The sequence below is a fragment of the Balaenoptera ricei genome, chromosome 3 (assembly GCF_028023285.1).
Source record: "Balaenoptera ricei isolate mBalRic1 chromosome 3, mBalRic1.hap2, whole genome shotgun sequence".
Lineage (NCBI taxonomy): Eukaryota > Metazoa > Chordata > Mammalia > Artiodactyla > Balaenopteridae > Balaenoptera > Balaenoptera ricei.
Window position 1 is genome coordinate 164491485 of NC_082641.1, and position 22654 is coordinate 164514138.

The 22654-nt window shown below is 45.7% G+C and overlaps 2 protein-coding genes and 1 long non-coding RNA gene across 7 annotated transcripts in view; 2 read left to right on the forward strand and 1 right to left on the reverse strand.

The window, feature by feature from the left end:
• Positions 1-5168, forward strand: part of GFPT2 (glutamine-fructose-6-phosphate transaminase 2) — a 47527-nt gene extending 42359 nt beyond the window's left edge. Inside the window, exons 17-19 of the mRNA XM_059917884.1 lie at positions 1706-1873; positions 2905-3066; positions 4293-5168. Coding sequence (XP_059773867.1) covers positions 1706-1873; positions 2905-3066; positions 4293-4337 — 375 coding nt within the window. The 3' untranslated portion in view covers positions 4338-5168. The remainder of the gene's footprint in view (positions 1-1705; positions 1874-2904; positions 3067-4292) is intronic.
• On the reverse strand, positions 3806-14483 carry LOC132362829 (uncharacterized). Of its 2 annotated transcripts, none has more exons than XR_009502504.1 (3): positions 14377-14483; positions 5652-5764; positions 3806-4519 (listed from the first exon to the last, which is right to left on the reverse strand). It is a non-coding gene; the product is annotated as an uncharacterized LOC132362829 (long non-coding RNA). The 2 variants fall into 2 exon arrangements; XR_009502505.1 differs by lacking the exon at positions 14377-14483 and adding an exon at positions 7197-7568.
• The window catches only part of MAPK9 (mitogen-activated protein kinase 9), a 58395-nt gene continuing 50195 nt past the window's right edge, over positions 14455-22654 (forward strand). For 2 of the 4 annotated variants that reach the window (XM_059917888.1, XM_059917889.1), the window contains exon 1: positions 14455-14664. The gene's annotated coding sequence lies outside the window, so the exon portion shown is untranslated. Of the gene's footprint in view, positions 14665-15657; positions 15731-22654 lie in introns of all 4 variants that reach the window. The other 2 variants (XM_059917887.1, XM_059917886.1) reach the window with 2 other exon arrangements.

The following is a 22654-nucleotide window of genomic DNA, read 5'->3' on the forward strand; positions in this document are numbered from 1 at the left end:
CCATCTGGAATCGCTCATTCTTACCTCATGAGTATCTTCTGAGAGGCTGGCAGTTATTGTTTACGTTTTACCCAGGAGGAAACTGAGCCTCCAAAAAATTCATCTTGCTCAAGATTACATAGTGGAAGTGATCAGCCTAAGATTTGAAATCAGGTCCATTTGGACTTTGCTTTTTTCCATTGCCACAAGCTGTCTGCATGGGAGGATTTGGGCAGACCAGAATTGCAGGGTTGGGTCTCTGTAGAGTGTCCCTGTTACTCCTCAAACTTCCAAGGGGAGCTGGGATCCTTCAGGAATGAGCATTGAAATTCCTGCATTTTTTGTGTCAGTGATTGGCTGTTTTGCCCACTGCAGCTATAAAGATCCATACCGGCTCGAGAGAAAGCCGATGGAGTAGGGGTAAGATGCCAGGACCGCAGGGCTACTGAGAGGGCGGGAAGTGAGGTCCAGGGACCCGAGCCTAGTGCTTGCCCTTTACTCACTATCCACCTGCTGTTTATGGATCAACAAGCAAGGTAAATGGGAGACAGTGTCACAGGTGAGGCAGCATTTGGTACCCACACATGGGCATCATCTATAACTCAGCTTGGCTGCCCTCCTCTCCCTGTGGGAGCAAGTGGCTGCTCCCCACCACCACCCCCATTTGGAAGAACGATGCCAGTTGTGGGAAACATTCAGAGTATTACAGGAAGTGGGGAGTGGGTTTGGGGTACAAGCCATGAATTGCCTGACTGCAGTGAGCTTCAGCTCCCACATCCTTCCAGTGGATATTCTGACCCCTGTCAAAGGAGTGAGGGGCCAGGCACACTGCTTCTCAGGGGTAATAGAGGCAATGCCTCGGTGGGGCACACTTTCGGCTCCCCCAGCCCCGTGCCTCTGCCATCTGGTGTGGGGTGCTCAGCTGCAGCTCCTGAGTGTGCTGGTGAAAGATGAGTATTCAGCTGTGTCTCCAAGTTAGTCTTGGGGGAAAGAAAGAAGCTTTTACGCTGCTGCTGGCACAAGTCAGTGGCCCCTCTGTGGTGACTTGGGTACCAGCACTCCAGCCGTCTGTGGCATCCAGGATGGAGCCGCACTCCTGACAATGTTTCCCTGACCCAAATAAATAGTTCTAGGGAGTTGAGAAATGTTTCCTTCAACACTCTCACCAGTTCAATGACGTGGGTTTAATGGTATCTGAAAAAAAATGTGTCTCTCTAAACATAGGGGGAAAACTCCATTAACACCCCAGTGTGTGTGTGATTTTGCTTGACAGTTAAGTTGGAGCAACCCTTTGGAAGTTATTAATGATCTAGAATTGGGGGAGTGATTAATCAGATAATTGAATGAAGGTGTAGAGTAAAATGCCATCATTACAAATTATAACTGTTAGGGAGGCCATGGGGCTGGCTACAGAGGGGAAGGGGGAAAGCTAGATTGACACTGACTTGTCCATCCAAGGGGGGTGGCTATGTCCCAGAGCTGGTCTGGGTTCACAGGCTGTGTGCTGGGCTTTGTGCATGCTCTGGGCAGCAGCCAGCCGTCTCCCCTGGCCCTGGCCTTTTCAACTGCCCTCAGTGCTGTTGACCGCTCCGTGTGTCCATCTGCCTCGTGGCCCTCAGCTCCCTGCTTCCTGGAATCGTTCCTTCCCAGCTCCCCTTTCTCCCCTCTGGCTGATCTGCTCCCTGTCTTCCCAGTGTGACACTGATCCCACCTCGTGTTTCCCCAGAAAATTAAAGAGATAACCTACATGCACTCAGAAGGCATCCTAGCTGGGGAGCTGAAGCACGGGCCCCTGGCGCTGATTGACAAGCAGATGCCCGTCATCATGGTCATCATGAAGGATCCTTGCTTTGCCAAATGCCAGAATGCCCTGCAGCAGGTCACGGCCCGCCAGGTGAGGGCTCTCTGCCAGGCTGGGCCACTGTTCTCCTGTTCTCTTCCACACATGCCCACCTCACCCACCGTCTGCCAGCACCAGCTATGGGCGTTCCTGCTGGGGAGTAGTCATGAGCACACACTCTCTCCTGGGGCCCCTCACGCGTGGTGCACATTCAGAAAGGGACTGGCCAGCCTGCGGCCATGCCCACAGAAGCACGTAGGTGAGGCCCAGTGATCCAGATTGCCCAGAGGGGTCCTGGATCCCAGGCGTGGAGACCAGAGGAGGTCTGGTGGAGAGCCCTGGGGGTAGTTCTGATATTGGCCACCCAGAGTTAGTCAGATTTCACAGGTGAAGGTCACTGTCCTCCACAAGACCGCCCTCACTTCAGCCACTAGCTGCAATCTTTGGGCTTCCTAGGCCACCCACACTTCTGACCAACTGGATCCAAATTCAGGAGTTCCCACCACCCCCTCAGTTTCAATAATTCGCTAGAACTTGTAGAACACAGGCTGCTCTCTCTGCCCCGAACATTCTTCCCACACTTCTCCGGGGAGTTGGCCTCTCATCATTCAGGTCTCAATACAAATGTCTCCCTTTTAGAGAGCTCCTCGGACCTCACCACTGTCTCCCAATCATGTTAAAATCAGGGTTTTACCGCCCTGGTGGCTTTTATCTGAAATTCATTGTTATTTATCGGTTTGCTTATTTACGTTTTTGTTTTCCTACCACTTGACTATGAGCCCCTGGAGTAAGGGGTAAGATCTCCTGCTCTTTGCAAGGCACATGGGAGCCACTCAACAAATGGGTGCTGCATGAACGCAGCAGGAGGTGACCCCCTACCAGGGAAGCATACGAACCTCGCCGAAAAGCCTCCAAACTCTTTGTCCTTTACACAAATCGGATACATCGCCTCACCCATAACTCCAGCAAAAACAAAAGATCACTGTTATGATTGCAATATGTTTATCTCAGAAACTCTGCTGTGTGTGAGGGATTGCTTCTTTCAGAGATGATCTGCGTCTTGTGATCACATTTCTCTGTCTTAGGGTCGCCCGATCATACTGTGCTCCAAGGACGACACTGAAAGTTCCAAGTTTGCATATAAAACAATCGAGCTGCCCCACACCGTGGACTGCCTCCAGGGCATCCTGAGTGTGATTCCACTACAGCTCCTCTCCTTCCACCTGGCTGTACTCCGAGGATATGACGTACGTCTAAAAATTGCACATCACCAGCAAAGGGGAGAGACATAACCCCAGAGTTCCATTTGGTTCTTAAATACTTATTTGGCATAAAAATTCATAAGAGAAATATTTTCATTTAAAATAACTCTTTTAAAGTAACCTATACCCCCTGAAAACAAGATGGGAACTGCAAGATGTATGAAGGCCACATTAAACCATAAGCTTCTCACCCAGAGGCAATGTTAATTAGCAAATTTAATATTTTATTCCAGTCTTTTCCTTGTGCCTGTGAATTTTTAAAGATTTTTTTGAGATAATATCAAGGATGAAATTTTATAACTTTCTTTTTAATATATTACAAATACTTTCTCACATCTTGAACTTGTAAGCAACATTTGATCATTGCACAATATTCCACCGCAGTCTTACAACATAAATTTTAACAATTACTTAACTAGTCTTCTATTATTTAAACTGTTTCTAATTTTTTGGAATATCTGCATAAATAACAATTGCAGTGAATTATCTTTGTACATACATCTTCCTCCCACATTAGAAGATTTATTCTTAGTCTAGCAAATCATTCAACATTTTGGAACTCCTATATTGTCGATTTCTGTTCCAGAAAAGAACCAATTTATGATCTCACCAGAAAGTGTGTGTGTAAAGAAATAGTTTTATTACAATTTTGAGAAGCTTTAAAAAATACATATCAATACCAAAAACAATGTAACAAACATCCGATGGTATATATATCATCCAGCATTGACATTTGCCAACATTTTGTCATTTTTGTTTCTTCTCTTTTTTAATGTTATTGTAAATGAAATAAGACCCTGTAGATAAAGTTGAAGGCCACTTTATCAACCATCCTCAGTCACATTTCCTTCCCAGTCCGTACCCTTAACCAATAATTTAGTGCATCTACTTCCAAGAAAAGTGAATTTTTAACAGTACAAATTGAGCTAGCTGTTTTTAATAGCATGAATCATATCCTTTTAATAGTGTTAACACTGCATGACACATAGGTGCACCATAAATATTTATTGCATAAACTAAACATTGTACAGTTCAGTAAAGTTTCTGGAATAAGGAACCGCTTCCAAGATGCAGGTCTCAAGGAGCTCATGATTGGAGGTGCCCAGGAACACCTGTCTCCTTGTTGTCAAGTACTCTGAGAGTAGGCTTTATAAACACAGTGTGTTGCTGAGACCTATGGGGTCCTGAGCAGCTACTTTCTGTCATTTTAGGTTGACTTCCCCAGAAATCTGGCCAAGTCTGTAACCGTGGAATGAGAACAAGAGTGTGAGGAGACCATCACCACCTTTAATCTGATTCAAGACCTGTCCCAGTGACACCAAGTGGGAAGAAAAGCTGGCATTCTGCGTGTTCTGAGTAGATTCCAGTAGAGCTTGACAGCTTTGACGTGCCTTGTACCCAAGTGCTTTGCTTACAGCAGATAGTGTTTCTCTGTGTCCTGAAGTTGCCAGAGGAGAAGGGAATCATTGTTTACACATGGGATCTGAGTGGACTTTTCCAATACCGTGCAATAGAGATACAGCTCTCTTCAGAGTAACTGTGAACCTTTTTTAACCAACACTAGTTAGTTTTAAAGACAAAATATTTATAATGACAATTGTATAGCTTTTAAGTTATTTTTCTAGTATGTGGCTTTCTGTAGCCGAGGTAACGCCCAGACCGTGCCCTCAGGCTACCCAGTGCACCCAGTCTCCTGGCAGGGGGCATTCATCTCAGATTTGAGCGCCAGGCATTGCCCCTCTGGACTCCTTTCTCCTTTCCCATCCTCTCTTGGCTGCTCTTGAGTCCTGTCCCCTGACTTCAGGGAAGCCCCCTCCCACCATCTTCCTATGCCTCCTATAAGTCCTGTCAAATCTCAACTCCCTTCAACAGTGTCTTCTCATCTAAATTTCTCCGACAACTTCTCTCTGATCATGGTTCTTTTTAAGATCAGGCAGCATTTTGGTCCCTGCTCCTGCCCATAGTAAAACAGCCTGAAAAATCCCATGCAAGAGAGTAGTTTCAAGAGGGCTACCTTGCCCTCTATTTAAAAGCATGCACAATCAAAGTACTATGCAATTTTAAGACAATAAATACAGTACAATTTTTTTGTTTTGTGCGTGTGGATTTTTGTTAATCTCATTCTTTTCGCATGCTTTTGAGGGCTCCTCAAAACAAACTCAGCAATGTCTCATGGGGGCAGCCCTGTTTGTTGGTAGCCGCACCCGTGACCTATGTGCTTCTAGGAGGAAAATGAGGACTATTTTACAGATTGGAACAAAATGCAGGAGATTTGGGACTCTGGAATGAGAATCCACTGAACAGCTCTTGGAGGGGGTTGCCCAGAGCCTAAATGCAGCATACAGAGGTGAAACTCAAATTTGTACTTTTTTCCCCCAGTAAGCCTATAAAGTCACCAATTTTATTAATAGAATCAGGCAGGAAGATAGAAAGCCAGAGACAGAATTCTTGTGGAGTTGGAGTTTGGCTCCCTATGAAAGTGCTATCCCAGACAGCTCGAATGGTGTCTTCATGGCAACTAATTGGTATGTGTAGCTCTAGAATCCCATCAGATCTTTGTTCTGGATTACCTGTGGGCTATTCAGTGACTTTTCCATCCTCTTCTATGCTCTCCTCTGTATCACAGGGGTTGGAAACCGGGGAACTACATTTCCAGGTTAAATTCCACCAGTGAGAGGCACTCCTGGGAGATTTGAAAGACAGTTTAGAAGTTATATTATTCAATGAGAAATTCATATCACTTATTCATATAACTTATTTCTGTGCTGGCAGAGGCAGACAGGAGGTCCTGTTGTGGCCCTTGGCACCAAAATACCCTCTATGGTGGGGCTCCCTAAAATTCACCCATCACTCAGTGCTCCAGGCTGTGGTGGCCACCAGCAGAGCTTTCCTGTGGCTCCTCCAAAATCCTAATTCTGAAGAGTTGGCAGGAGCCCAAGGGGCTGCGATGGCATTCTCTGACCTTCCTCCTGCCCTTCTCACAAATTAACAAGGGTGTAAGTCCTGTTGGAAATGCCTGCTCTGGTTTCTGTCTTCCTGACCAAACAATGACCAATACAACTTCTGAGGTTAGGAGACTACAAACTAGCCAGAACATTTTTATCGGAACAAGAACCAGAAAAATGTATTTCATCCTTAACACCTGAGAGGTGATGACCATCCTGACTGCTGTGCTCATTGTTCCCTTGCTTTTCTTTATAGTTCTACCTGTGTATCTACCCCATACAATAATACTCAAACAATAATACTGCCTAGTCTTGAAATCGGAGGGCAAGCACACACCAGCCACGCCAGGAGCGGGCAGCACTGTCCCTGCTGGGCAGAGGCTCCAGGAGGAGGTGAGTGGAGCAGCCTTGGGTCATGGTCTGACTTCCACTTCTCTGGGAGGTGACAAGGCCCTTTCTGGGGGACTCATGAGCAAGGTCACGAGTGAGTCTTGGGAAACACTGGGCTCTCCACAGTCGGGTGCCTGGCAAGACTGAAGTGTAGACCAGGAGCTGGACATGCAGCAGAAGTCCGGTCAGTGAGAGTGGGCTGCTCTGTCCTTTCTATATCTGAGCCCACCGTGGTCTACCTCCTGCTCTCAGGGAAAAGCTGGAAACTTCTGTGAGTGACATGCGTGTCCTCAGCAGAGCCTGAGGGGAGAGACCCTCATCAGCACATGGTCAAGACAAGCCAAGTACTGATGAGAATCTGGGCCAAGTTCTCCTGGGCTTTCTGTCCTCGGGTTAAGAAGATGGCCTGATGGAAGGGGGGTCTTGGTGATGACAGTCTATGTGCCGGGTCACACGGCTGCAGTGTGGCTCAGTTGCCCTCCACAGCTGCTGCAGAGCTGTCACCTTGGGATCACCTTTCACCATCCTCCAGGGGATTCTCTCCTCATCTCTCATGTCTCTTGCTTCCTGTCTCTGTGTCTTCCTTCTTCTGAGTTTCCTTTATTGTTTTGGTGGAGCACATACTTCTTGAGTAAAGATGCTGGGAGATAAATGTTTTGAGACCTTGCATGTCTGGAAATGACTTTATGACTCACACTTGATTGAGGGTTTAGCTAATTATAGAATTCTAGGTCAGATAAAAATGTTTCTTTCAGAATCATAAAGGTAATGCTCCCTTACCTTGTTCCCAGTATTGCAGTTGAGTCCAAAGTCACTCTGGTGTGCCTTTGTCAGTGACCTCTTTATTTCCTTCTTTTTGTTCCCTGTGTTCTGAAATATCACAACAAGGTGCCTGGGATCTCTTTTCATTTAGTGTTGATTTCAGTCTGGTTACTCATGAACTTCAAGTCTGGGATGTTTTCTTGAGTTACTGTTTTATGGATTTCTTTTTGCTTCTCTAGCCTCTCCGTTATTTGGAGGTGAAGCTGCTGGGGGGTATAGCTCAAGGGTAGAGCATTTGACTGCAGCAGTGAAGCTGCTGGAATGGCCTGTAATTTCTTATCCTTTCTATTGTTCATCTTATCTTTTTTCTCTACTAATTGGGAGATTTCTTCAATTTTCTCTCCCAACCTGTCTACTACCAAGATTTTTCATTTCTGCCAAATGATTTAATTTCCAAGAGCTCTTTTTTTGGCTCTGAATATATATATATATATATATATTTTTTTTAATACATATAGTATTTTTAATTAACTAAAGCCCATAATTTATTCATATCTCCTTAATTTGTATCTAATTCCCTTTTCCTATTCAAGGACATCACATGTCTCCTTGGGCTCCTTTTGGCTGTGCCAGTTTCTCAGACTTTCCTTGTTTTCGATTACCTTGACAGTTTTGAGGACTGTTGCTGGGTATTTTGTATTGATAGAATGTCCTGGGGCTTCCCTGGTGGCGCAGTGGTTGAGAATCTGCCTGCCAATGCAGGGGACACGGGTTCGAGCCCTGGTCTGGGAAGATCCCACATGCTGCAGAGCAACTAGGTTCGTGAGCCACAACTACTGAGCCTGCGCGTCTGGGAGCCTGTGCCCCGCAACAAGAGAGGACACGACGGTGAAAGGCCTGTGCACCACGATGAAGAGTGGCCCCCGCTTGCCGCAACTAGAGAAAGCCCTCGCACAGAAATGAAGACCCAACACAGCCAAAATAAATAAATTAATGAAAAAAAAATGTCCTACATTTGGATTTGCCTGGTGCTATTCTTGTGGTTAGACTGGCGCTCTGTGTTTTGGGGAGGAAGACCCCAGAAGTAAAATGCCATTCTCATCATTTCATATCAAGGGTACATACTATCAACATGTCTTATCACTGTTATGTCAGGTGACCCCTGACTGAGGTAGTGTTTGTCGGGTACTCTATTTTTCCCCCCTTTCCATACTGAATTTTTTGGAAGGAAGCCATCATGCCTATCCCACACTTAAAGAGTAGGGAGTTATGCTTCACCTCCGTGAGGGAAGTATCTACATAAATTATTTGGAACTCAGTACAGATTTGTCTGTTCTCCATTTTTTTGTTAAATCATTTATTTCTGTTACTGTGAAACTCATGGATATTTATTTTACACTTTGAGTCATAACCCAGTGCTATGTTACTTATTTTGTTGTTCAAATTGTTCCAGCTATGGCTATTGGGAGCTCTTTCAGTTGGCTCTTGTGACATGCCCCCTCGTTTGTGTGTGTACTTTGTAAGCACTTCCTTTCTTGCACTACAACTTGCTCTAGGCTCATCTTGTATATTCCCTTCCCCTGCCCTAGAATCAGCAATTGCTCCAAGGACCCCTGGTTTCCTTTATTTGAGAATGGCATTAGAAAACAAGACCTGGGCTCTGGCTGTGTTTTCACTCCTGGGATGTCATTGCTTCTAGGCCATCTCAGCTGAGAGAGCAAGACATAACTTGTGTGCTGAATTTTTTTAATGGTGGCTCTTGTTACAAGGATGCAATATTTTTTCATACTCTTTGAAGCCTGCAATGATTTTTTTGTTCCTTTGGAATTTTCTTCTCTACATAGTCTCTGTTTCTTTCAAGATGCAGTTTTCTGTTTGATTGTCTTAATTTTCTTTGCCATGTGACCTTGGGCTGTCCAGTCAGATTCAAGGTAGGTGGAAAGTCCTGAGCACACAGTGGGGCTTATTTTGATGCCGAGATTCACTGCCGGTCAATCTGGAAGGGGGCTTGTGGGGGGATGGAGGTCAAGCCTTTACTTTAGGCTTCAGGGCTGGTCAGACTTCCAGGGAAGAGCTTTCCAGTCCCTTGCCTTTGAGCAAGGGTCCAATGGCTGGTGCTCTGGGAGATACCTGGAAGAGGAGGGCTGAGGGTCACCGCATTCAGCATTCAGTCATACAGTCATGGGTCAACCCCATTTTCGTACAGCCCCATGCCTTCAGCTGTGCCCCCAGCTCAGACATGCTTTTTTTTTTTTTAACATCTTTATTGGAGTATAATTGCTTTACATTGTTGTGTTAGTTGCTGCTGTATAACAAAGTGAATCAGCTATATGTATACATATATCCCCATATCCCCTCCCTCTTGTGTCTCCCTCCCACCCTCCCTATCCCACCCCTCTAGGTGGTCACAAAGCATGAGCTGATCTCCCTGTGCTACGTGGCTGCTTCCCACTAGCTATCTATTTTACATTTGGTAGTGTATATAAGACACCCTGTTTCTTATTACCAGAGAATAAAACCCAGACTTCTGTCTTTCCCAACTGTTTTCTGCCCTTTCGCCTGCCACGTCCTCACATGAGCCTGACTGACCAGCAAAGGGTGGGAGCCGTGCAAGGGGGAGCCATCAGAGTCCTCCTATGGGGGTTTTCAAACTTGACTTGAGACAGAGGGTCACCCCCTTAGGTGGTGGAAGAGCAGAAGGTGACATGGGGAGAAGGAAGCTGACACAGAGGAATGGGATGGGTAGATAGCCTGTCTCTGGCTTTCAAGGCCTCAGCCTGGCTCTCAAGCCTGCAGTACTGAAGCCAGCTCTACCCCTGCTCTCCCTCAGGTGCAACAATGCAGGAAACTCCCCCAAATTGTCCCCATTGGTTTAAGTGCAGTGTGGCTTTCTATAACACACAACTAAAACAGTCCTAACTTGAATCCTTTGGCACATCTCTGGCCCTGGTAAGGGCTGGGGAGAAGAGAGAGGAGGGGTTAATGGACTGGGGGGAGAGCAGGCAAAGTCGAGGGAGGGGGCCGAAAGCGGCCAGCATGAGAACACTCACATACCCCGTGTGTAAGGTCGGCACCCCGCGTTTGGTACTTTGCTCCTTGAGTCCTCGCAGCACCCCCATCAGGTTGGGGCCACCACCGATGCCCACTCCCCATGGAACTGAGGCTCTCTGAGCCTAATCCCTTGCCCAGAGGAGCACAACTAAGTGGAGAGCCTGACTGGAACCCAGGTGAAGAGGCCCACATGGGGTGGGGAGGTGGGCAGTGTCTGCCAGCAGCAGCATCAAGGGCAGGGAAGGGCAGCCAGAAACGCTCTAATGAGCCTTGGCAGAAGCATGAGCAGGCCAAGGGCAGAAGTCCCCAGCCAAGAATCAAGCCAGGTTTTTCTCTCTGACTACTCCTCCCCTCTCACCCCTACATCCTACCTGTAAGACCTGACAATTCCATCTCTTGAACAGTTTTTTTTTTCCTTTACATCAAGTTTGTTTTGTATAATTTACACACATTAAAAGTCATCCTTTCTTAGGTGCACAATTCTGAGTTTTGACACATATAAAGTCATATGAGGACCACCATAATTAAAATACAACAGAGTAAGCCCATCACCCCAAAAAATTCACTCGTGGCCCCTGGGAGTCATTCCCCTCCCCACACTTGACCTTTGGCAACCACCGGTGTGACTCTGCTTTTTCCAGAAGGTCATATAAATGGAATCATGTATAGTTTTATGTTTGGCTTCTTTCACTTACCATGTTTTTAGTACTTATCCATGCTGTGCTGTGCACTTGCCACCAGGCCAGTCCTTTCTGTGTCAGGTAATATCCTACTGCATGGATGTACCACAGTTTGTCTTTCCATTCACTGAATTATGGACACATGGGTTGTTTCTAGTTTTTAACTGTTTTGAGTAAAGCTGCTATGAACATTCATGTAAGCTCTTTGTGTGAACATGTTTTTATTTCTCTAGGGTATATATCGAGGAATGGGATTGCTGGGTGGTATGACAGGTATGTGTTTAATGTTATCTGAAACTATCAAACTGTTTCCAAAGTGGATAAACCATTTTGCTTTTCCACCAGCAGTGTATGGGAGTTCCATTTGTTCCACATCACCATCAACACTTGCTATTGTCTTTTTTCATACAGCCATCCTAGTGGGGTGTGTAATGATAGTGGGTTGTAATTTAATTTGAATTTCCCTAAAGTCTTGAAACAGTTTTAAAATCAGATCCTTCCTTTTGACACCTGCTGCCTTGGCCCCAGACCAGACCTCATCTTCTCTTACAAGGACCTTTGCAATAGCTCCCTAATTGGTCTTGTGGTCTTAAGCCCCTCATCCCTGAAACTTCATGTGCCCTAGTGATCTTTCCAAAATAAACATCTAACCACACTGCTCACTTCCTTTCTTAATACTCCACAACAGCTGCCCTTTACCTCCACAGCCAGGTCTCCACCCTGCGATGCCCCAAGGCCTAGCAGGTAAGGGATGAGTGAAGTTGCAGGCAGATGTGGGTAATAGGGAGTTGTGGAGACTGTGGTGAACTAGGGGTCTCACCTAAAGGGGCAGCTGCCACTCAGTTCCAGCTGACTACTATGCGAATGTGGGCCCCACGTTGTCAGAGTTTTAACTATTCAAGAGAAACCAACAATTGTTTCCAAGGTGAAAGCTCCCAATTTTTAAATGTTGGCAACTAAAAAACTTACAACACAAAGAAACAAACAACTCTCAGGGTTAAACAAGGCATATCACTTAGCTGAAGCCAGCCTATGGGCCTCCAGTCAGCTGTGCCAGTCCACGCACCTCAAAGCCCTCAAAACTCTCCAGTCCCCCTTCTCCATCTCCAGCAAGACTAGGTGATACATGGTTCCCTGAACATAGCATGCATGTGCTCACTTCTGAACCTCTGGGTCTGAGTGTGCTTTCTGCCTAAAGCACTGGCCCAGTACATTCCTGCTGGTTTTCCGGCCTCAGCTGGGGCTTCCTCCTGTCCAGGAGGCCTTCCTCAACTGCTCCTCTCCACCTGGCAGGCTAGATCAGCTGTCAGTGCTCATGTGTTCCCCCTTCCCCCACCCCTGCAGTTCTCACCACACTTGTGGCAGGATCTTCTCACTTGTTGGCCTCAACCGAAATCCTGTGCACTCTTCCAAGCACAGACCAGCTCCCTGGCCCCCACCCTGTCGCCTCAGCTCTGTGTTCTTAAATGTTCGTTGTACTTCATAAGCCAGAAAAAAGCAGAATCCTTCCAGAAAACTCAGCAGGAAATGCATATAGGTGTGTACGTGTGTACAATGATTTTTGGTACTCACTTTCCATGGGGTGAGTGCTGCCAAGTCAGGGTTGGAGTGTGTGTGAGAATGGGTGTTCCTTCCTAATCTGAGGAGAAGCACCCATGAGTGCTCCATTGTAAAACCACAGCTCCGACAGTTTCCCATAATCCTTGACGGTGGCAATTTTTGTTCCCTGTTTTCTGTTGTGCACCTGGGGCAGGTGGCAGTAAGGTTGAGTGTGGGCAGGAGCCTATCAGGTGGGCCCTCCTCAATCAGGCAACACTCAGGAGTTACAATTTCAAGCAGGGATGGGCCATACTCAGTTTTAGAAAACTTGTTCTGGTGGCCAAGGTGGGGGTGGCCTAAGGGGGACACCGTACCTGGATCCCTTCCTCTACCCTACCTCTCTTCTGAGGTCCTGGTGCCCCCAGCCTGGCCATGGGTCACAGGCTTGCCACCTTCCCCCAGTTCTGCCACCCTGCTCCATGCCCCTCCCCCCCTGCTGCAGAGTCCTGCTCCTTCCCCCAAGTTTGGCCCCTGCCCTGGCCACCCTGTGGTCCTGGCCACCCTGTGAGGGCTGTTCCTCCTTCACAGTCCACCAGTCTCCCCATCCGCAAAGTCCAATTCCCCTCACCCCATCCACGGACCTCTGAGCTTTGCCCCACTGTGTCCAGCCTCCTTGCCTCACTTCCAGCCTTGCTCATCCAAACACAGATCCGACAACACCTCTCCCATAATTTCACACGACTCCAGACATGGTGGAACTAGATCCAGAGGCTAGAGGGTTGTGGGAGATGCCTGAAAAGAAGGTCAGTGTCTATATGTCAATGCTACTCTCTCTCTTCGTCCTAGCTTACCCTTCCCCCTCCCCGTGTCCTCAAGTCCATTCTCTACGTCTGCGTGTTTAATCCTGTCCTGTCCCTAGGATCATCAGAACCATTTTTTTTTAAGTTTCCATTCACTTTGTTATACAGCAGAAACTAACACAACATTGTAAAGCAATTATACTCTAATAAAGATGTTTAAAAAATAAATAAATGCCGCGATGAAGAGTGGCCCCCGCTCGCCGCAACTACAGAAAGCCCTCACACAGAAACGAAGACCCAACACAGCCAAAAATAAATAAATTAATTAATTAATTAAAAAAATAATAATAATAAATAAATAAATGAAGTGATCGGATAAGGGGGGAAAAAAAGGTCAGTGTAAACAAACCCCAGGTCCTAGGGGCCCTCAGCACTGCACTCCCTTCCCTCCATTTACGACTCTGCCATTCTCCTCTGAGACATAAGCTTGAACTCTGCCCCAGGCGCACCATCCTGTCCTCTCCTGCCCTGTCGCTGACCTGCCGAGGATACTTGTCTAAACATGGCCATCTCCTCGCATCTCCGTCCCCGACTTCTGGGAGCACCCCTACAAACTCGTTCACAGTGAGCAGAGGAATCCAAGGTCCTCTCCTCTCGTCCCCACTCCCTCGCCGCCTCCGCCTCCCGGTCCTGGACGCCAAGGCCCCAGCTTCCCCTCGCCCTGGCCCTCGCCCTCACCCCGGGCTCTCCCCCAAATGGGCCGGCTCCGTCTCCCTGCAGGCCAACTCGCCGCTGCCAGTCTGCACCTGCAACCCAGTGGCCCGGCTTTCGGTCCCGCCAGCCCGCCCTCTCCACCGTCTCCCGGCTCCGTGTTCGGCCGCCGCGCCGTGGGCCCCTGTGGGGGCAACGAGCTCAACTAGCGCGCCGAACCGTGCCTGCGTCAATAAGGCGCGGTTCCGATGTGCCGCGCTGCCGTCGAGCGCCGCTCCCCCGGCTCTGAGGGCCCTGGCTCCGCCCGCCGCCCCGCCGCCCCGCCGCCCCGCCCGAGCCGCCCGAGCCGCCCGAGCCGCCCGGCAGTAGTTCGCCCCCACCACCCCACGCGCGATTGGCTGTACCATCCCGGCTTACCGCGCGCTGATTGGTCGGCGCGCGGGTCGGTCAGGCCGGGCGCCGCTGCGGCGGCGGCGGCGGAGGAGAACGGAGCCAGACCGGAAGGGTTCTAAGCGCTCCGGCGCCCCTCACACCCACTGCGGCGGCGGCGGCGGCGGCAGCGGCGACGGCGGCGGGGCGGAGCGGCGCAGAGCGGGGCGGGGCGGCCGGCCGAGCCCCGGGCAGCGGAGCCGCGAGCCGCCAGCGCGCAGCGCCGCCAGTCCGCCCGCCTGCCCTCTCCTCTTGGCGCGGCGGCGGGGAGGCGAGGTGAGCCCGGCGGGCGGGTTAGGCCCAGCGGGGACTCTCGGGCCGAGCCTCGCTGGGGAGGGACGGCGGGAGGGCCGCGCGGCCAGGATCCGCGGAGAAGGGGGGGTTGCGGGGCTGGCGGACCGGGTTCTGTGGGGCCGACTGGGGTCTGCGGGGTGCTGGTGACCCCGGCCGCAGCCCCTCGTCCCCCGGGCTGCCGCAGTCACCCCCGCCCGCCCGGCTGTCAGCACCCCAAAGCTGAGGGCCCGCTCCCTAGTCTGGCCCCGGCAGACCTACCGTAGGGTCTGTGGGCGCCCCCCCTCCCGATTGTTTGGCACACAGCAGCACACCTGCTCCGGGATGCTCAGAAGCCTGGGATTTGGTTCCTGCGACCTTAGCAAAGGCACTGACACTTGATGTTCCTCGGTTTTCCCCTCAGCAAAGTGGGAGAAATGTCTGCCCTTTGGGTCAGTGTTGTTGTCAGTCTATATGAATGTGTGTGAAAGCGCCTGGGCAGGAGCCCAGTGCACATTTGTGAAAAATTGGGCGGCATACTGCTCCTTGCTGGTTTGAGTGTGGCAGGAACCCCCTCCCCATCCGCCCAGAGTCCCCCATACTCACGCTGCTCCAGTGCCTTGTCATTGCACACTCAGTGCCCAGCAACGCCAGAGCAGGCCCTGCCCAACCCACCCCGCCAACCCCCCACCACTCCCCCAACCTAGAGCACCGTTCTCCTGTCCCACCCACCTTACTTGCCTTGAACGTTTAGCCCTGTTTACCTCAGGACCTTTGCACTTGCTCTGTCCAGTGATTGGAGTTGTCTCCCGGATCTTTGCACAGCTGGCTCCTTCTGGTTCTTCTGGTCAGATGTCTCACTTTACACAATACCTTCCTTGACCACCCTCTTTCTTCCCTTAGTCATTCTTTCTCATTATGTTGTTTAATTTTCTTCCTAGTATCTGGTTTGAAACTATTCTATTGATTTGCCTGTTTATTTTCTGTCTCTCCCACTAGGATGTAGCTTTATGAAAACAGGTAGTTGTCTGATTTGTCCACTGCTTTATCCCCAGTGCTTAGAAAGCACACAGTAAGTACTCAGTAATATCAGTCGAGTGAATGAATGAATGACCCTGCCCGCCTGTTGCTTCTCCTTTATGTTTGTTTAGTGACTTCTGACTAACTTGTGAAACTAGTATGCAGATGGAAGCTTGCTTTCATTTTGTGAAACATTTTAATGTCCTTGACCCCTTTATTTGGTAACTGTCAGAACAAGCTGTGATATAAAATCTTACATTTTTATAATGTTTTAGCTGTAACTTCCTTCCACGCATTCAGGAGACATTTACTGAATTCTACATTATCTAGGTCAGGCTTTCTGCTTGGCCCTGAGGACACAAAGGCAATAGCAACAGGGTCCCTTCCTCCAGAGAGCCCAAGAGCCCAGTAGGGAAGGCAGACATGTAGACAGTATTAGGACAGCTGGCTGTAGAGGAGGGGCTGTGCCATGAAAACTTGGAGGAGGTGATGGGTGGTGCTGGAGTTGAGCCTTGAATGATGATGAGAAACTTGTCAGGTGGGGGAGGCAAGAAGTGGGAAAGGGCAGGGTGAAGGAAGAACTTTAGCCCAATGTGGGGTCAAAATCAGCCTGTTGGGCCAGGTGTAAGAGAGCTTGGAGTAGTGGGGACCCTGGAAAACCAGACCCAGCTCACCCAGCAATTTTTAGAAAGAAGTCAGAACTCGACATTTGTATCTACACTCTCTTGATTTTGAAATGTTGGCAGTAGCTAATTTTAAAATGTTTTAAATGCTGTGAACCAAGCAAAATACAGACCTCATTCAGCTTTGTTGCAGGATTGTCGACCGCCAGTGCAGGTTGTATAGGAAGGAAGAGTTGCAATGAGCTGGAAAGGTAGCCCAAGGCCAGAGGAGCTAGGCCCTATTTGTCCAGGTACTCTCATTTAATTGTCACTGGAGCTCTGTGATAGCAGCTATGAAGCCCATTTCTGCAGAGGAGGAAACAGAGGCTCCCAGAGTTTCAGCAGTCTTGTTTCATAACAAGCAGCTGGAAAGTGAAATTTGAACCCAGGTCTCCCCCAGATCAGCATTCTTTCCTGGGTCCCTCAGCTCTGAGTATTCTCTTTTGGCTCTTCATTTGTTCTGGAAGAACAACATCCAATTTAGATAATGTTTCCCTTCATTTAACCCTTTTTTTCCCCCTTCAAAAGGATCCTGCAGGGTTAAAAATAATACTATTTTGACATAGTCTTCTCTGAAGAGTTTTGATTCTCCTGAGTCTCCTGAGGAGAATCCACTCCTGAGGATTTAATTTTCAGGATACCACTTTAAATAATTTGTTGACAGATTAAAATGTGTTTATTTGGCCTCTCTAAATAAATGTTAGAGGATACACCTCAATTTGTCTATTTAAAATAAAATTACTTAATTTTCTGGATAGAGAAAAGTGCCAGATGAAGCAATTAATAGTGAGTAAACCAATTTATTTCATGATGCATAAGGTAAAACAAAACCACATTTTTTTCTTAACACTATTGATTTGGCAGTAGGGCAGCTATTTCTAATCTAAATATGTAGTTATACTTGGTTAAGAAGGTGACATTTTTACATAATTTTCCTTAAGAATTAAGGAAAAATTAAATTTGTATTTGGCCTTCTGTGATTGTATGAACTAGTTTCAACATCAGTCTTTATTTTAACTGTTTATTGTGAGGAATTTCAAACATATACGGAAGTAGACAGAGTAGTGTCTGGCTTTAACAATTACCAACTCATGGCCAATCTTGTTCGTCCCTAATCCCATCCATACACCTCACCCCACCTATTATTTTCAAGCAAATCCTAACTATGATGTCATTTCATCCATGAATTTTTCAGTTTATGTCTCTAAAAGATAAGGATTCTTTTAAACTTTGAAAAGCAATAATTCCTTAATATCATCAAATAGCCAGTCAGCATTCAAATTTCTAGTTGTCTCACAAATTTTATAGTTTCTTTAATAGTTTCTTCATTGGAATCAGGATCCAGATAAGGTCCATACATTGTGAAAAGTTGATATGTCTTTTAAATTTAATCTGTAGATCCCCCTTTATTTCTCTTTTTCTTTTCCTTGTAGTTTATTTGTTGAAGCAATAGCTTTTCCATTATTGGGATTTTACTGATTGTACCTCTCCAATGTAATTTCTTGTGTTTCTGTGTATTTCTTGAAAAGTTGTAGTTGGATCTAGGCGAGGTTTGGTCGGATCCAGGGTGCCTTCCTAGGGGAGTGCACGCTCCCTCTAGAGGCAAGTAGTCCCGGTTGGCTCACACTATGATGTTAGCTGCCGTTGATGCTCAGTGCCTGGACCCATTGATTCATTAAGAGGGCATATTATTTCGGGGACAAGTTTGTATATCTTTTGCCCAGCAAGAACTCATTTTTTTAGAAAGGACTGTGGATCTTTTCACATTTTATATTGGCCTTTGGATTGCCAGTTAAAGTATTGTTAAAAGGTGCCTCAAATCCTCTTTGGAAAATGTTGGGGTGTAAACTAATAGATATGAAAATAATGAGCAAGAATTGTCTCCATTTTAGCATAGGAATTCCTTACAGCTAAGGAAATTTACTAAACATTTGAAGGTGAAATTCAACAAATTTGATTTTATTTAATGTCATTTGGTTTCTTGGTTCTTTTTTTGTTTTTGGATTCTATAAAGTATTCTACTCCTTTTTTCTCCCCAGCTAATTTTACCTTAGAACCTTTCTTAAGCAAGGACTACATACTCTGAAACATTTCAGGAATAGTAAAAATAGATTCTAAGGATATATGGATTACAAATGAAGCAGTTTTTTTTTTCCCCTTAAAAGAGAGGCATTAATATTAACTCTCTTTATGTTAAATGGGTTCTTGCCTGTTGTGAAATTGTTATTTGAATATTTCTATAACTGAATTATTTGGCTATTAGGAGAATGAACAGTGTGAAAACCACCTGTTAGTTTCTCTTTCCATAAGCCAGTGTAGGAAAAACTTGGGGATTTGTTTTAAAAACATATTGTTTTTTTTAGAACAATTTGTTTAAAAAACATATCTCCACTCCTCTACAATGATTTTAAGAGAAATAATAATTGAGAATGATTGCTTTTAAAAAACTCCTTTTCCTTAAAAAAGAAAAAAATATATATATACACACACATAAACATACACACACATGTATTTCTACAGAACTGTAAATGATTTAATTTGTTCGACTATTTAAATATTGTATATCTAAACTGATGCTGCTACTAGTTTGATTTCAGCATATCTAGGCATGAGCGTGCAACCCAGGTCATAAATCCCCCAGCTCTGAATCTAGAATCAAATCCATTTTTCCAATTCTTAATTCTCAGAAACATAACTACTATTATATGTTTGAAAGTGGGTGTCTTCTAAAAATTTCCTGAGAAGATGGCAGAGTAGAAGGATGTGTGCTCACTCCCTCTAGCAAGAGCACTGGGATCACAACTAACTGCTGAACAGTCATCAACAGGAAGACAGTGGAACTCACCAAAAAAGATACCCCACATCCAAAGACAAAGGAGAAGCTGCAATGAGATAGTAGGAGGGGTGCAATCACAATAAAATCAAATCCCATAACTGCTGGGTGGGTGACTCACAAACTGGAGAACAATTATACCACAGAAGTCCACCCACGGGAGTGAAGGTTCTGAGCCCAGCATCAGGCTTTCCAACCTGGTGGTCCGGCAACAGGGGGAGGAATTCGCAGAGAATCAGACTTTGAAGGCTAGCGGGATTTGATTGCAGCACTTCGACCGGACTGGGGGAAACAGAGACTCCACTCTTGGAGGACACACACAAAGTAGTGTGCGCATCAAGACCCAGGGAGAAGAAGCAATGACCCTATAGCAGACTGAACCAGACCTGCCTGCTAGTGTTGGAGGATCTCCTGCAGAGGCAGTGAGCAGCTTTGGCTCACCACAGGGACAAGGACACTGGCAGCAGAAGTTCAAGCCTGTAGGCTCCAGTACTGGGTTGCCTCAGGCCAAACAACCAACAGGGAGAGAACTCAGCCCCACCCATCAAGCAGATTAAAGTTTTACTGAGCTCTGCCCACCAGAGCAACAACCAGCTCTACCCACCACCAGTCCCTCCCATCAGGAAGCTTGCACAAGCCTCTTAGATAACCTCATCCACCAGAGGGCAGACAGCAGAAGCAAGAAGAACTACAATCCTGCAGCCTGTGGAACATAAACCACATTCACAGATAGACAAAATGAAAAGGCAGAGGACTGTGTACCAGATGAAGGAACAAGGTAAAACCCCAGAAAAACAAATAAGTGAAGTGGAGATAGGTAACCTTCCAGAAAAAGAACTCAGAATAATGATAGTGAAGATGATCCAGGACCTCTGAAAAAGAATGGAGGCAAAGATCGAGAAGATGCAAGAAATGTTTAACAAAGACCTAGAAGAATTAAAGAGCAAACACCTTGAAGAATTAAAAAACAAACAAACAGAGATGAACAATACAATAACTGAAATGAAAAATACCCTAGAAGGAATCAATAGCAGAATAACTAAGGCAGTAGAATGGATCGGTGACCTGAAAGATAGAATGATGGAATTCACTGCCGCAGAACAGAATAAAGAAAAAAGAATGAAAAGAAATGAAGACAGCCTAAGAGACCTCTGGGACAACATTAAACGCACCAACATTCGCATTATAGCAGTCCCAGAAGGAGAAGAGAGAGGGAAAGGACCTGAGAAAATATTTGAAGAGATTATAGTCAAAAACTTCCCAAACATGGGAAAGGAAATAGCCATCCAAGTCCAGGAAGTGCAGAGAGTCCCAGGCAGGGTAAACCCAAGGAGAAACACACCAAGACACATAGTAATCAAATTGCCAAAAATTAAAGACAAAGAAAAATTATTAAAAGCAACAAGGAAAAAACGACAAATAACATACAAGGGAACTCCCATAAGGTTAACAGCTGATTTCTCAGCAGAAACTCTACAAGCCAGAAGGGAGTGGCATGACATATTTAAAGTGATGAAAGGGAAGAACCTACAACCAAGATTACTCTATCCGGCAAGGATCTCATTCAGATTCGATGGAGAAATCAAAAGCTTTACAGACAAGCAAAAGCTAAGAGAATTCAGCACCACCAAAACAGCTTTACAACAAATGCTAAAGGAACTTCTCTAAGTGGGAAACACAAGATAAAAAAAGGACCTACAAAAACAAACCCAAAACGGTTAAGAAAATGGGAATAGGAACATACATATCGATAATTACCTTAAACGTGAATGGATTAAATGCTCCAACCAAAAGACACAGGCTCGCTGAATGGATACAAAAACAAGACCCATATATATGCAGTCTACAAGAGACCCACTTCAGACCTAAGGACATATACAGACTGAAAGTGAGGGGATGGAAAAAGATGTTCCATGCAAATGGAAATCAAAAGAAAGCTAGAGTAGCAATACTCATATCAGAGAAAATAGACTTTAAAATGAAGCATGTTATAAGAGACAAGGAAGGACGCTACATAATGATCAAGGGATCAATCCAAGAAGAAGATATAATAATTATAAATATATATACACCCAACATAGGAGCACCTCAATACATAAGGCAAATGCTAACAGCTATAAAAGAGGAAATCGACAGTAAGACAATAATAGTGGGGGCCTTTAGCACCTCACTTACACCAATGGGCAGATCATCCAGACAGAAAATTAATATGGAAACACAAGCTTTAAATGACACAATAGACCAGATAGATTTAATTGATATTTATAAGACATTCCATCTAAAACAGCAGATTACAGTTCTTCTCAAGTGCACACAGAACATTCTCCAGGATGGATCACATATTGGGTCACAAATCAAGCCTTGGTAAATTAAAAAAACTGAAATCATATCAAGCATCTTTTCTGACCACAATGCTATGAGATTAGAAATAAATTACAGGGAAAAAAATGTAAAAGACACAAACACATAGAGGCTAAACAATACGTTACTAAATAACCAAGAGATCACTGAAGAAATCAAAGAGGAAATAAAAAATACCTAGAAACAAATGACAACGAAAACACAATGATCCAAAACCTATGGGATGCAGCAAAAACAGTTCTAAGAGGGAAGTTAATAACAATACAATCCTACCTCAAGAAACAAGAAACATCTCAAACAACCTAACCTTACACCTAAAGCAATTAGAGAAAGAAGAACAAACGGAACCCTAAGTTAGTAGGAGGAAAGAAATCATAAAAATCAAAGCAGAAATAAATGAAATAGAAATGAAGAAAACAATTGCAAAAAATCAATGAAACTAAAAGCTGGTTCTTTGAGAGGATAAACAAAATTGATAAACCTTTAGCCAGATTCATCAAGAAAAAGAGGGAGAGGACTGAAATCAATAAAATTAGAAATGAAAAAGGAGAAGTTAACAACAGACATCGCAGAAATACAAAGCATCCTAAGAGACTACTACAAGCAACTCTACGCCAATAAAATGGACAACCTGGAAGAAATGGACAAATTCTTAGAAAGGTATAACCTTCCAAGACTGAACCAAGAAGAAATAGAAAATATGAACAGACCAATCACAAGTAATGAAATTGAAACTGTGATTAAAAATCTTCCAACAAACAAAAGTCCAGGACCAGAGGGCTTCACAGGTGAATTCTATCAAACATTTAGAGCAGAGCTAACACTCATCCTTCTCAAACTCTTCCAAAAAAATGCAGAGGAAGGAACACTCCCAAACTCATTCTATGAGGCCACCATCATCCTGATACCAAAACCAGACTAAGGTACTACAAAAAAAGAAAATTACAGACCAATATCACTGATGAATATAGATGCAAAAATCCTCAACAAAATACTAGCAAACAGAATCCAACAACACATTAAAAGGATCATACACCATGATCAAGTGGGATTTATCCCAGGGATGCAAGGATTCTTCAATATACGCAAATCAATCAATGTGATACACTATATTAACAAA